The 14,921-nt window shown below is 34.6% G+C and overlaps 2 protein-coding genes across 2 annotated transcripts in view; both read left to right on the forward strand.

Moving 5' to 3' along the window:
• Positions 1–3,885: 3,885 nt before the first annotated feature.
• On the forward strand, positions 3,886–8,640 carry LOC111707221 (E3 SUMO-protein ligase NSE2). Its single transcript, XM_023480321.1, has 7 exons — positions 3,886–3,982; positions 5,369–5,401; positions 6,307–6,395; positions 6,833–6,896; positions 7,164–7,257; positions 7,998–8,156; positions 8,426–8,640. The coding sequence occupies exons 1-7, from the start codon at positions 3,911–3,913 to the stop codon at positions 8,530–8,532; spliced, it is 618 nt and encodes a 205-aa protein (XP_023336089.1). The 5' UTR covers positions 3,886–3,910; the 3' UTR covers positions 8,533–8,640.
• Positions 8,633–14,921, forward strand: part of LOC111707142 (diphosphomevalonate decarboxylase) — an 8,288-nt gene continuing 1,999 nt past the window's right edge. Inside the window, exons 1-7 of the mRNA XM_023480208.1 lie at positions 8,633–8,769; positions 8,928–9,024; positions 9,277–9,406; positions 12,732–12,822; positions 13,871–13,999; positions 14,094–14,241; positions 14,523–14,738. Of these exons, the coding sequence (XP_023335976.1) occupies positions 8,633–8,769; positions 8,928–9,024; positions 9,277–9,406; positions 12,732–12,822; positions 13,871–13,999; positions 14,094–14,241; positions 14,523–14,738 (948 nt within the window). The remainder of the gene's footprint in view (positions 8,770–8,927; positions 9,025–9,276; positions 9,407–12,731; positions 12,823–13,870; positions 14,000–14,093; positions 14,242–14,522; positions 14,739–14,921) is intronic.

A 14,921-nucleotide genomic window follows, 5' to 3' on the forward strand; every position in this document is an offset into this window, starting at 1 on the left:
ACAGATCTAAAACTTACATTTTTGAACAGCCATTGAAAAATTAATTTCAAATCAGGTGTCACATGTTTATCCTTTCCCTACTGATATCTCCTCTAAACCAAAATAGACTCTATTTAGGGGCATACTGGCGGGGGGGGGGGGGCGAGATCCCCAGGCCCTAAGCAGGGGCGTACTCAGAGAGGCCTTAAACATGCCCCCTAGCCCCCCCCCTGGCCCATACATATTGTTTTCTTATCAGATCTCTCCTTCAAACAAAACTAGCAGAAAAAAGTATTGTTTCTAAAAAAAGTATTTAAACTAGAGATAGGAAAAGACATTTTTGAAAATGAAAAACTCAACTTAAACTTAAATTCTATGAGATGAAAAAGGACAGAGGTCCGGAAAATAATTATGACTTGTAAAAGTTTCCGTTTTGAAAAAAAGTAGGGGTACAATTGTAATCTATATAATAAAGCTCTTCGTTCATTTATATGTTTGCTATGGCCATGGCCAAACGGCTGAATCAATTGGGCTGAATTTTAGTGAAGAAACTCATGGATTCCCTTGGGGATATCATAAGCTAAATAAATTATAAGTTGTTTTTTATTAAATTCGACTTTTAAAATTCCACGGGCAACGCCTGGCACTTCAGCTAGTTTGTAATGAAAAGAAAACGGCGGTGCAATGAAAATTAATTCCTTTAAAAAGAATGATGTTTTACTACCTTCAAACTCAAGCCTTCGTGGCTCGGCATTTAAAGATAATTTTTTTATTTAGCTATCCTTGATCGCGCCCATCCGATTAGGATGAATGTGCATTCTAAATAAATTTTTCATTCGTACTTCTGTCATGGCGGCTCTGGTCAATGTATACAATCTTCTTAGTGCACTGAATGAACAGCAAACTATTTTTTTATGTTCTTCACTCTTGAGTTTAAGATTTGAAAACTCTGAGTTCTAGAGGGGGGGGCACTGTCCCCTTGCCCCCCCCTGTATAACGCCCTTGATAATATGGACTTAAACAAGTGGAGGTTCTGCACCGTAGATGACTAATTGGATGTGGTTGAGGGATAAAAATCAATTCACTCTTAATTTGAATTTTTTTTCATTCTTCTTTTCCTTCATTCCATTCCCATTTCATTCTCTTATTCTTTACTTCAATTCTTTTTTTTTTCTATTCTGTTATTCATGCCTGATTTTCTTTCCTTTTCTCCTCTTCTTTTTTACTTTTCTTTTTTTTCGATGTTCTCTTTTTTTTCTTAATTTGTTTCTTTTTCTATTTTCTTCTCTTCTAATCTTCAACTCTATTCTTCTTCAACTCTTCAACTCTTCTATTCTTTTTCTCTTATTCTGTTCTCTTCATCACTTCAATTCTCTTCTCTTCTTTGTTTCTTCTCATCTTCTGTTTTTCTTTTGTTCTTCTCTTCTTCTGTTCTTCTGTTCTTCTCTCCTTTTCTCCTCTTTTTCTTTTCTTCTTTTTCTTCTCTTCTTCACTTCTTCTCTTCTATTCTTCTTTTCTTCTTTTCTTCTTTTCTTCTTTTCTTCTTTTCTTCTTTTCTTCTTTTCTTCTTTTCTTCTTTTCTTCTTTTCTTCCTTTCTTCTTGTCTTCTTTCCTTCTTTTCTTCTTTTTTCTTTTTTTCTTTTCTTCTTTTCTTCTTTTCTTTTTTTCTTCATTTTCTTCTTTTCTTCTTTTCTTCTTTTCTTCTTTTCTTCTTTTCTTCTTTTCTTATTTTCTTCTTTTCTTCTTTTCTTCTTTTCTTCTTTTCTTCTTTTCTTCTTCTCTTCTTCTCTTCTTCTCAATTCTTCTCCTCTTGTCTTCTCCTCTATCTTCTCTTATTCTCTTATTCTCTTCTTCTCTTCTTCTCTTATTCTTTTATTCTCTTATTCTCTTATTCTCTTATTCTCTTATTCTCTTATTCTCTTATTCTTCTCTTCTTCTCTTTCTCTCCTTTTCTCTTTTTCTCTTTTTCTCTTTTTCTCTTCTTCTTTTCTACTCTACTTCTCTACTTCTCTTCTTCTCTCTGATGGATAGATAATTTCTCCGTACATTTAACGATCAATATAGGAGACGTTAAGTTGTCGACCAATGTAGTTAATGGGAGTTATGGAAGTCATGGAAGGAACGGCCTCAGATCCCTCAGAACTTCGGTTTAGGTATCGAAGACGAGATTCCCGCCAACCACAGTTGTTCTACGCGGTATTCTTCAGTTTGACAGCGCAGGAGGAGCACTCCAGTCCAGTCCAGTGGCAGTCCGCTCCAAATAGAAATTTGTAGGCCAGATTCTAGAAGCTCAGGCTGTGGAAAACTCAGCCTTTAAAGAGTCATATTTGGAGATTTTATTTTCGGGTCCGGGTATATTCATAGAGAACGATGGGTCTGTCCTAGTGAACGATTTTTGGACCCCCTCCCCCCTCCTATCAATTTTCTACATGCCCATTTATTTTTCAGCAAATTTATTACTATTTATTTTTTGTTATTTAGGGTTAGGTTAGGTTAAGACACTTTCTGGGCCGAGCGCTGCGGCTAGGATGGGCTAGGGGGCCGTGCGCTGCGGCCACGGGTTAGGTTAGTTAAGACAATTATTATTTCTTTTTTATTATTTAGGGTTAGGTTAAGTTAAAACACTTTCTGGGCCGAGCGCTGCGGCTAGGAATGGCTAGGGGGCCGAGCGCTGCGGCCACGGGTTAAGTTAAGTTATGACACTTTTTTATTTAGGGTTAGGTTAAGACACTTTCTGTGTTGAGCGCTGCGGCCAGGACAGGCTAGGGGGCCGAGCGCTGCGGCCACGGGTTAGGTTAAGTTAGGACACTCTCTGGGCCGAGCGCTGCTGCTAGGACAGGCTAGGGTGGCGAGCGCTGCGGCCACATGTCTTACTTTTGAGATCCTCTTTCATTTAAAAAAATCTCTCTCAAGTAAATTACATAGAAGGTAAATTACGTGGCTCAATCCTAGAGAAAGATTTTTTTTAATAAATAGGCTGGGGCTGGCTGGGGGGCCGAGCGCCGCGGCTAGGACAGGCTAGAGGGCCGGGCGCTGCGGCCACATAACCAATTACATTCATGTGTTACATCTGAGATCCGTGTACAAAAGTGATTGGAGGGGGGGCGGGGGGGTAAAAATCGTTCTCTAGGAAATTACCGATTATTGAATCCTCTTTCACCCCCTTCATAAAAAATGCACAGAAGTGAAATATTATGTATTATTCAGGGTTGGTTAAGTTCAGACAATTTCTGAGCCTTAGGACAGGCTAGAGAGCCGGGCGATACATATTTAACATTCAAGATCATCTTTGAATAAATTATTTTGTTAAGTAATTGCGTATTTAAGTATAGTTTTAAAGATCTGCACTGTATAACCTTTTGGCGTTTCATGGAATATGACATTTCGGCTACCTTTAAAGTAAGGTTCGATTGGTTTATAATAAATAAATTTAATTAACACAAGTTTAATTAAATATCTAAATGAAACATGGATATATAACGAAATCAAATATTCAAGATAATAAAGAAATTGAAACACTGTTTAGTGTTTATCTATTCTTTAGTAATACGGTTGGTTCTTGTTCTTTTAACAAAGGTGGAGTCAGTTTTAGTCTACAAATCTATTAGTCATGATGACATTAGTTTAAACTATTCTGTCATAGGTTTAATACTCCTAGAGATCGGTGAGACTGCACATAATTGAGTAAAATTAAAAAAATACTCTATACTGAGTTAATGTGGAGGGAAAGAGTCAGTGGCAAAATTAGGGTAAAATATCACAGAGATTACCTTTTTTAGTTTTTTACCTCCTACGATTTAAGCTTTTCTCCTTTTTTACCAGAGTGTTAATTAATTTTTTGAATTTGGGCAAAAATTTAGATTTTAAGAACAATAATTTCCATCATTATGAAGATAGAAGTAAGAAAATATTATATCTATTTGTAGATAAAATGACAGCATTAGAAGAGCGTCAGCTGAAATATATTAACACAGGAATTGATTTTGTTCTGACAAGTATTAAGGTAAAAAGAATGGAAAAAGAGAACCGTGTTTTTCGATTTGATTTTAAAGTTTTGAAAATTGTGGATTTGTAAGTAAAGTAAGGGGCAAAAACTTCGGGGTTAATGATTCTTAGAAGTATATGATATTGGTTATGGNAAATAGTAAAAGTTCTGAAATAAAAACTTGATTAATAAAAGGTTTCAGGCTTTAGGTATTTTTCCACAAATTGGAGAGTTATGTTAATAACAAACACAATCTATGGTTAATTAAATACATTTGAATGCCTTTATTTTTTGTTAAGAAACATATGAAGAACTTAAAGGGGCTAAGTAAGAAGAAAAATATATTGAAAATTCTTCTTTTGTTCAGAAAATCAGTAAATTTTAAAGAAATGTTCATGTCCTGGATCCGGATACATTTATTTTCAGTGCGGATCCCGGATCGGGATCTGTATCAAAATTAAAGGAATCCCAAGCACTGGAATTTTATGAATTTTTAATCCAATTTACATTATCAGATAAAGGTTTTTTCGGTAAGTTTTGCTGCCTCATGTTTTAACCTAACTTAAAACAAAAATACAATTTCTGGATCAATTCGATTTTTTCCGCAATCTTGGTATCTCTGGCTTAATCTGTAATTACATCTGGTGTCTAATCAAATGTAAAACGTTTATTTTTAAAATCCTTGGAACATCCTTTAACTCCCACGCAGGGTCCATAAAATTCCGTTTCTGATCCCAAATGGTATCGGGGTTGAAAGTACATTTAGTAGAGGCATGAAAATATACTCTCTGTGTAATTGTGAACTTTGGTAAGGTTTGTTTGTGCATACCTACACATATAAAGTACTGCATTTGGAGGGTTGAAAATATATAGGAGATAAATTATGATATACAGAAAAATATACATTCTCTTGCAGTATAAGCATAAGTAAAGTGATACATTTTGTTGGCTGTGCCATGGGTTTAACATTTTTTTTTATAAATCATTCTAACACTTGGCAGAAAAAGACCTACTGCGCCAATAATATAACTAATATACCTGGTATCCTATGTCAACATTTGTCTCAAGATTTCATACACACATACATTATGACGCTCTGGTTTATATACAAGAAAAAGAACTTTCGTCATTCGTCTGTAATCTTCGTCATATTGATTGAAAAGCAGTGCTTAGGATCCGGATCCGCTAAATCAATAAGATTTTGGCTTCCTAGATTAGGATCCGCAAAAATCTGCAGATCCAAGGGGCAAAATATAAACCAAATACTACAATAAAAAAGTTCACTCTCAAAACCCAAATGACCTGAATCCTGAATTCGCACTGGATCCTCTTTTTTCAGGATCCGGATCCGCATCAAAATTAAATGGATCCTAAGCACTGTTGAAAAGTATTTATATTTCATAGGCGGTGCTTGATCACCTGGATGGAACTGAGAAGGTAAATCAAGTTTAGGCAAAAGTGAAGATATACATTATATTTTCATCTTCTTTTACTAGTTCTAGCAAGTACGCAGTTCTGATAAGTAGTTCTAATGTAAAAACAAAAAAAGCAAAAACTCACAAAGTTTAACGTTTGATTAATTGATTTTAATAATTAACCCAAACATTGTGACCTGAACTAGCCCATCATGTTTTATTTGATATCACCAATAAATGATAAAGTTGTCATGGACCGTTTTGAAAAATATTTTTTTTTTGCGGGGGGGGGGTCAAAAGATTTAAAATCATATTTGACGAATTTTAATGATCTTAAGGTAATGCAGAACAGGCTATATACAGAAAAGTAAAGTACAGGCCTCAAAAATATCTTTTTGCGTCTGATTTTTAATCATAGAGTTACTAAAAGACTGCATTGATAACCACATAAAGGTGGATTACGGAATTGCAATCAATAACAGATCTAATCAATTAATAAAAGGTTTTACTTTTTCTGCTTTTTGTGTTATTGTAATACGACTAGTAAAATGACCAATTATCCAAATGTTTAACATGTATCTAATTCAAAATTTTATTTACATATTGTATTTTTATGTATATGAAATATTTTCTTAAGAACAATTTGAAAGAAGAGAAAAAAAATCGTTTAATCTGAATTTCAATCAAATATTGAACTTATCTCAAATTGTTTATTTTTTTATTTTGATATTTTGAGGACAATCAATACATTGGGATAATTTGTTCAACCTAACTGTTGTTTCAGCAAAGTGTGACAATTTTTTTTTTGTTGTAAAATGCTATTTTTGAATTTCGTTATTTAAAACTCTGTGCCCCACCGAATGGTTTTATTCTTCAATCGTAGCGTATTTTACCCACTAAAAAAAACAGAAAAGAAGCACTGTTCAGAATGATTACCTGGAGATGCAGAAGAAGTTGGTAATCGACTATATAAAGATGGAGATCGAGTATAAAACTGGCAGAGACATTCTTAAACGGTAAAAGAACTTCTCTCTTCAACATTTTAACTACTCAAACTCAGGTTCCAATAAAAACAGGTTGAAATCCTAACAGTAACACAATTTGTGAATGAAAATCATACCAAGTTTGTTTGGCCAGATGCATTTTTTAAAAAATATAATGAAAACTATTTTGTTGTGACATAACATAAAATAATTTTGGGACTAATAAAAAAGAGCCTTTTTTCCTAAAATTTCTTCATCTTCTTAACCAGTAACAAATAAAATTGAAATCAGTGTGATATAATAAAAATCGGCTGATAAAGGCATCCAAGGTCGGGCAAAAAAATTGCCTCTGAGACGGATCTCAAGATTTTTGAATAGTCCCAACGTTCTAAAACTACAATTTATTGCGGGTTTATAATTCTATTATATTTTTAAAAATATGTTTTCCCCAAATCTCAAAAATCTTTTAGACTACAAGTGCACCTGGATACAAAAGAGGGAACTATGGACACTGATATGGTTAAAGAATTTGAGGTAAAACCTCTTAATTTGTTTTTTTGAATCTGGATCCATGTATGCATTGAGGATACCCTGGAAACATAACTTTTCTTTATCAATTTGGATCGGGAATAGAGGAAAGGGATGGATTTTTTAATCTTTCATATTTTATCTTTATATTTCCAATATTGTTTTCTTTTACAGTTTAATTTTGTATTGAAGTAATATCGTACCTCTGACTGAGTGGTCAGAACAACAGTAAACAGCTGGTTAAAGAAGTAATGACTAATATTTGTCGGTTAGAATAAACTGGCTGAAGAGTTGAATGAAGAGAAGCTCAGTATGAACGTTATTAGGAAGCATTCTAGATATATGGAGATGGAACAGATCATTTCAGGTAAACAATGAATGGGGAGTGTCAGGAGAAAGATCTGAAAGCCCCCCCCATTTTGGAGAACCCAGACCGCCACCTTAAATTAGCTCCAAGGTTTCAATTGATACCTTGTGGTTTGCTTTAATGCTTAGTTGTTTCTTCTTTGCAATACGGTGTGTTTGAGAGTGGGGCTCAGTAAATTGGGGGAAATTTGTGGCGCTAATAGGAAGAGGGGGTACTTCTGGCTTCTTAAAATCGGTTTTTAAAATATGAAGAGAACATTTTTGGATCTTGCTTGGTTTTGTACTATTTTTTTTACAGAGCAGGGATGTATATTTTCTCGTAAAAGTATTTCCCCCTTTTGATTTTTTTTTCTTTTTTTCCTAGATGTTATGTAATCTTCCGCTTTCGCGAAGTCGCAAACATTTTTCAGATTTTTTTTTCGCTGATTGGGGAAAATAAATGTTTTTTAGTGGTAAATAAATGAATTTTTAGCTGAAAAAATTTGCCTTTCCATGTCATTTTTTTTATCTTCTCTCCAAATCATCTAAAACATATCCCCACCCCTCTTAAAAATATACACCTCTGGCGTAGAGGGAAAGGGTTGGGGCTTGGAATCTATACCTTTTTTGGTTGTAAATTGCACTTGCAAAAGATTTCAATCCATCTTTAATCTTAGAACCACCTGTGTAAGCAACTGCAAGTTGATCTTGGATTTTTTTGTTAGTAGATAATTTCTCGTAGATATTATTTTATTTGTTTAGCCAAGACTGGTAGTTTAGAAGATGAGGATATTGTTGGAGAGACAAATGCATATATTGATCCCTGGTCCAAGAAGAATATAGAGATCCCTGTTCGGAATAAAGTGTGCTCACATATTTACGATAAAGCTACGGCTTTGAAAATGTGTTCAAGAACTAAAGGAAATTAGCGGAACAACAATATATGTAAACTCTGAGTTAAATAAGCTACTTTAATATAACGGGGTGGTCAACGTTTTTTTAAATGACCACTAAAAAGGTCCAAGTGATATTTACGATTCAGTTTATCCTAATATCAAACATTTATCTTAGTTTTCGGGAAAGGGGCGGTAGTTTCAAGGAAAATATTTAGACGAGCTTTATATCTTCAAGTTTTTTAATTATTATTTTATCAACCGTATACTTAATTATTTGTTGATCCCCGTAATCAGGCAAGGTCAAGTGTCCTGTGGTAGGGTGCTCTAACAATAATGTCCGGTCCTCAGATCTACAAGAAGACGCGCAAATTAAACGCGCTATTCAAAACCAAGCAACATAATTGAAAGACGCTCTGCTTTAAGTTTTTTTTTACAAGACTTCTGACTGTAGCCTAAATGTTTCAAACCGTTTTGGTTTAGGGCTTATTTTTTAGTTTGATAATGTTTCAGATAAGAAAAATGAGTTCAGAAGAAGTTTTGAAACTGGTGACTTGTACAGCTCCAGTGAACATTGCTGTGATTAAGTATTGGGGGAAAAGAAATGAAACTCTGATTCTCCCGGTTAATGATTCAATTAGGAAACTAAATTATTTAAATATTTTGTCTTTTTATTATCTCAAAACTAACATCCAAAGCCGTCGACCATGAGCGTAATTATTCAAAAGTCCTATTTTTTTCGCTCAAAGTTTTCAACGATGAAAAAAGAATAAACTCTAATATTAAATGTTTGGTTTAGTGTAACTCTGAGTTCGAATCAAATGAACGCAAAGACGACCGTTACGGCTTCTCCAAGCTTTACCGAGGACAAAATCTGGTTAAATCGTGAACTCCAGGTAATAAATCTAATTCATTTTGCATTCAATATTATTTGATTTGTTGTCCTTTAAGTGTTTTCTTTAAGAATCAAATTCGAAATACTTTGATTCTAGGAAGCGCCAATTTTGTTTTAATGACCTTTTTCAACATATTTTCTCAGATCAAGTCTGGTCGACTTTCTCTATGCCTTGAGGAAGTTAGATCAAATGCACATATGATTGCAAACGCGCCAATTTTTTTTAATGACCTTTTTCAACGTATTTTCTCAGATCAAGTCTGGTCGACTTTCTCTGTGCCTTGAGGAAGTTAGAGCAAATGCACGTATGATTGCAAACCCCCCTGTGAATCCTGAGTGGAAGGTTCATGTTTGCTCTGAGAACAATTTTCCTACAGCTGCAGGTTAAAAATCTACGTTCACTAAGGATGTTGTTATAATGTTTAGTTTATGAGTATCCTGAAAAATAGTTTCTCACGCCCTTGTCCTCTGTGGGATGAAGTATTTTTTTATCTTAGAAATTTAGCTTCTGATAATGTGATTAATTTGTGTGAGGGTAAGATTTTTTTGGGAGGGATACGTCAACAGTAAACTGTTATACTGAACAATAGACAAGCGAAGGAGGGAACCCACGGACGCCATGAGCCTCCGCCATGCAGACACGAGCCTCCCAGATTTGCTAGGCAGACCAAGCCTCCGCCAAGGAGTAAGAGCTTACGCTATACAGCACTAACTTCCTTATAACTGTTTGTGCATTCTTGCCTGGTTAGTGGTGCAAAACCAGGGAGACTTCACGCGCTAATGCGGAGCGCTGGTTAACTGTGCCCATTCTCACTCGTTTATCTCTGCAATTATTCACAATTTGAGCCATATTTCTTATTGTCTCTTATGCTGCAGTAATCATACGGTGGAAACTGAAATAAAGAATAAAAGTTATTATTTAACCAACCGTATAACTCGTACTACACATTTACATTTATAAATCTGTGCCACCCTTTACATTTTGAATTTGCTCGTCAAGAAATAAAATAAACAAAATATTTTCAGAGTAATACATTAAACTTACATTTGGTGCATCAGTTGGTTTTCACTTCATAGTCTTTCAAAGTTTTATCTCTCAAACCAGCACAGTCTTGAGCTTCAGATTGAGCAAATCCTCTCCAACCAACAGAACCGGTACAGGCAAGGTTCCTGCACAAATACCCTGTAGTCCCCGTAAATTCTTAGTCAGACCAATAAAATTTTAGGAATCAAACAAACTCTTACTTTGGTTTAATTGATGGATTGGTTCAGTGCCGCTAGCACATCCATCCTCTCTTCAGGAAAAGAGTAAGAGCTATCTTGTTCAGGTTTCACTGCTGAGCTCCACGTCTCAGGGTTCCTTCTCAGGGATATAAGATCAAGGAATACAGGTCGCAAAGATCCACGTCTCCGACTACCGGTTCCAATCCTTTCTCCAGAGCAGATGGAAAAATGAGAGCCACGTCTCGATAAAGCAAATCTAAATATTCCATACTTAGAATGTAGTTCACTTTTAGGGAAAGGTTTCATCAATTATCAATCTCTTACTTTATAAATGGTGATGCTTTATAGACGCCTCAAACGTCTTCATCAGCAATCAGGTCTAGAATAGATGTGGTTCCAGAGCTCACAGTCGCGGGGTGCAATTACACATCAACATCTCCAGGTTCACTACAGGTCCGAATAGCATCTACTGTTAATCCCAGGCTTAGAAGAGAACAACGTCTTCAGATTTCAGCCTAAACAATTCCCTGTATTTACAAGTGAACCTTTCTAACGGAGCAAATATTGATTTTGGGCTTACTTGGGACAGATTGATTGACAGACACCTTCTCCGACATACTCCAGGTAGGTTTTCTTGACTAGATACAGACTCCGGGTACTCCAAGTTTAAATCACCACACTGAGTCTAAATATTAGGGTTGCAATTCCAAGGAAATTTCGGAAGTATAAATGAGCTTACGTTAGTTTACAGGGTAGACAGGAAAGTTAGAACACTGGGTTGAGAAAAACACTCAGAACCAGAAAACATCATCTCGTCTCATGCCACGCACTTCTCCATGATGCTCTCCATGTACAACTCAACCTTGGCCTGTATAACAGAGATTGTAAACACCAGTAGTACTTTGATATAAAAGTTTGTTATTCACACCTTGTATTATTTGATGAGAACCTCGTCACTTCTTATAAACTCACATTATAAAATAGTAAAAGTTCTGGAATAAAAACTTGATTAATAAAAGGTTTCAGGCTTTAAAAACACGGTTTAGGTGTGGCACAGGATAATACAAATACATAATTACATTCTATTTTACTTTGAACATTGGTTTCTTTTTACTTTTGATTAATTATCTTTATTTTAAAAAAGTTCCTTGAGAAGAATGTGAACATGTTTTGACTCAATCTCAACATCTAAAGAGACACATACAGATTTCTTTTAATACAATTAAATGAGAATAAATAGGCCTTTATATATGTGTGTTTTAATATAATTATAAACGAGGTTTATTTAACTTCATCTCAGGATTCCTCCTTTGCTGCATTGTGTCCTTGTAGTGATGTGAAGGCATAGGGACGGTTGGATACCAGCTGAACCAGCACATGAAAACCTAAAGAATCTAGATATAGATTCAACACTGTTGGTTTTAACATGTAAAATAGATTTCTTTTATTTTTTTCAACATAGTGACATAAGAATTTTACTCAAGATTTATGTTAATAAATTGATTTTTATGATTTGTAACTTATTTTGACGCATAAGATTTATGTTTTACAAAAAAACATTTCTTACGCGGTAAGGAGGTTATTTGGAAATTCATTTTTTAATTGAACTTAGTTTATTTAGCATTTTAGCGTTATGCATTTATGCCCACATGCATAATTTTTGATGATTTCTGAAAAAGTTTTATCTCTCGTTCTTCGTTATCTTTCATTGAATATTTAAGCATCTAATGTTATCTTATCTGAAAATATATTGGGCGACCGAGCTACTTTATAAATTTTTTGTTTTGCTGTTTTTAATTGAGTATTTAAGAACAAGTTTTTTTTTAATCTTTATGCAATACACTTTTTTGGGAAATTTATTTAGATTCAGACAATTTGTCAACTTCAAATTTTATTTTTCTTAATCGTATAAAAATTTCAAAAAAAGGTATCGCTTAAATCAAAGATTTAAAATATAAAATTACTTACAGAATTTATTCTCTAAATGTTTTCTTTTTTGCATAGAAAATATTGCAAGTTTTATAAACCATTTCAATAGTCATAATTTGTCACTGTTTATAATAATTGATTAATACTTCTGATCTTTGATAACATTTTATACCACTTTTGAAAAAAAATGAAAAAAAAAATCTTTACATATAAAAACCAAGAATTATAAGAAGCTGTGCTGTATAGCCGAGGCTCTTACTGCATGGCGGAGACTCCGTCTGCCTAGCAAATCTAGGGGGCTCGTACCTGCACAGCAGAGGCTCATGGCGTCCAGGGGTGCCCTCCCTCGACAAGCTTGCATATTGAAGTTTCATTTTTTCCCATATTAACAATTTATACAATTTTCTTTTTTCTTCTTGCTTCATGTTTCTTGTTTCTACACTTTAAAGCCTCTCAAGATAGTTCTTCTGACATCGAGTTGTGGAGCAGGTAGGACAGAGATAAGGAGTTATCTAAATTTCGAAATTGTTTCGCTTTTAATACTTGAATCTTTAGGATTAGCAAGTTCTGCTGCTGGATATGCCTGCTTGGTTACTGCACTCTGCAAGCTTTACAATATTACTGGAGATACCTCTGTCCTTGCAAGGTATGAGAACATTTGTCATTTGGTCCTTTTTTATGATTGTCACTAAGGACTTCGTGAATAATACTCAACGCAAGCCCGAGATTCAGGTGTTTATATTCTTTATAAGATTTGATTTTTTGGAAAATCAACAATAACTAATTGGTCAATTTTGGACGTAAAAATATTTTTTTACCTAATTCATCGAGTCTTGCACCTAAACAAGATAAAAAAGATATGGAAATCCAACAGATAAAAGGTTGTTCTTCCTAAGAATCATTTTCTAAAGAAGCGCGCAGAACAAATATTCAAAAAGCTTAATGAGCTTTTTTAGATATAGAACGCAGGGCGCCCTTAGGCATACGGAAAGTCAATTTATCTTCCCTAACTTACTTAGATCCTAATTCGTATAAAAAGATCGAATTGAGGTGGCAAAGAAAGGGGGGTTTTTCATTAAATCATTTTTATTCTTTTAAAGTTTATTTTAAATGTAGTAAAACTAGAATCCGTTAACCCTATTCCCGCTGGGGGGGGGGGTTGGTTAATGGATTTTAATAATTAACCCAAACATTGTGACCTGAAGGGGGGGTCAAATTGACCCCCCCCCGCGTATCCTGGTTTTCAAGTACCCCAGCGGGGATAGGGTTAATTGCCATGTGGGTAAGTAAAATCTGAAACTAATTGAATAGGCAAGAAAATTCTACTTTTTATGCCTTTCTTCTCTTTGGGGAAGTAATAACATACAGTATTACAGTATATAATCCTACAATGATTAGATTCAAAGAGTATTAGCTAAAATATGGAAACTAGAAACAACCTATTTAAACCCAATATAAATAATCGAATTCCATAATCTTAAGAGTTCTTAATTAACAGAAATTATCTCATTCTCGTATACCTTTGGATTGTTTTTACACAATGAAGAAATAAACTTAATATTGATACAGGATGATCGTTGTTGTCTGCAGTGTGCACACAAGTTTTTTTGGCCTCTGACATTTTTAAAATTCTTAAAAAGCACGATAAAACCTATTATTTAACGTTATTTACAAAAGGATAATAAAAATTGCAGGCGTGGATCCGGGTCGGCATGCAGATCTGTTTATGGTGGATTTGTTCATTGGCAAATGGGAGTTAGGGAGGATGGAAGGGATAGTATTGCAGTACAGCTTGCTCCATCTTCTCACTGGCCGGAGCTTAGGTTAGTGTTCTACAATTAGACCCAGAGAAATTTCAATAATATAGTTAAATATACAATAAAATCTGATTCATTGTTAAGTTATTATTAATTCTAGAGTTCTTATCTGCGTTGCAAGCGACTCTCGTAAAAAAACCAGCAGTTCTGTTGGGATGAAGAATAGTGTCGAGACAAGTCCTCTTCTCAAATTTCGAGCAGAACATTGTGTCCCCAAGCGTACACGGGAGATGATTCAGGCTATACAGGTTTGGAAAAAAAACAAGCTGACATTACCAAGAAGGAAACATATATGTCGGGTCAAGGTTATTTTCCTCTCTAGAATAAGATTAGTAAATCTAACCCCACCCCCTTGTTTTTTTACAACAGCAAATGCTTGTTTAGGAACAGTTAATCTAAAAATCAAAGTTGTCCTAAAATATATATTGATTATGATTATTGATTATTGATTAACCCAGGATTAACATGAAGACTCTTAAGATTTTTAACAAAAATGTTTGAACTTATTAATTTGATGACGTACTTTAAGGACAAGAACTTTCCGGTGTTTGCCGAATTGACAATGAAGGACAGTAATCAGTTTCATGCAGTGTGTCAGGACACCTACCCACCTTGCGTTTACCTGAACCAAGCCTCTCATGCAGTTAGTTCTCTTGTTCATCAGATCAATTCAAGTTCACACAATCTTGTAGCTGCCTACACATTTGATGCTGGTCCTAACGCCTGCATTTTTCTCTTAGAGAAGGTATCATTTTGCAAATGTGAATATAATTATTGCAATTTTTAAACATTATCAATGAGAGAGGGGGGTAGAAGTGTCTTTATGTTTGAGACCTGATTTTGTTTCTAGATAATAAATCTATTAAGGCGTGTTTATATTTTCTCAACCCCCCCCCCCCCCAGATAGGTGAGGGGTTCTTAAATGATA

This window comes from Eurytemora carolleeae, unplaced genomic scaffold, assembly GCF_000591075.1.
Source record: "Eurytemora carolleeae unplaced genomic scaffold, Eaff_2.0 scaffold63, whole genome shotgun sequence".
NCBI lineage: Eukaryota > Metazoa > Arthropoda > Copepoda > Calanoida > Temoridae > Eurytemora > Eurytemora carolleeae.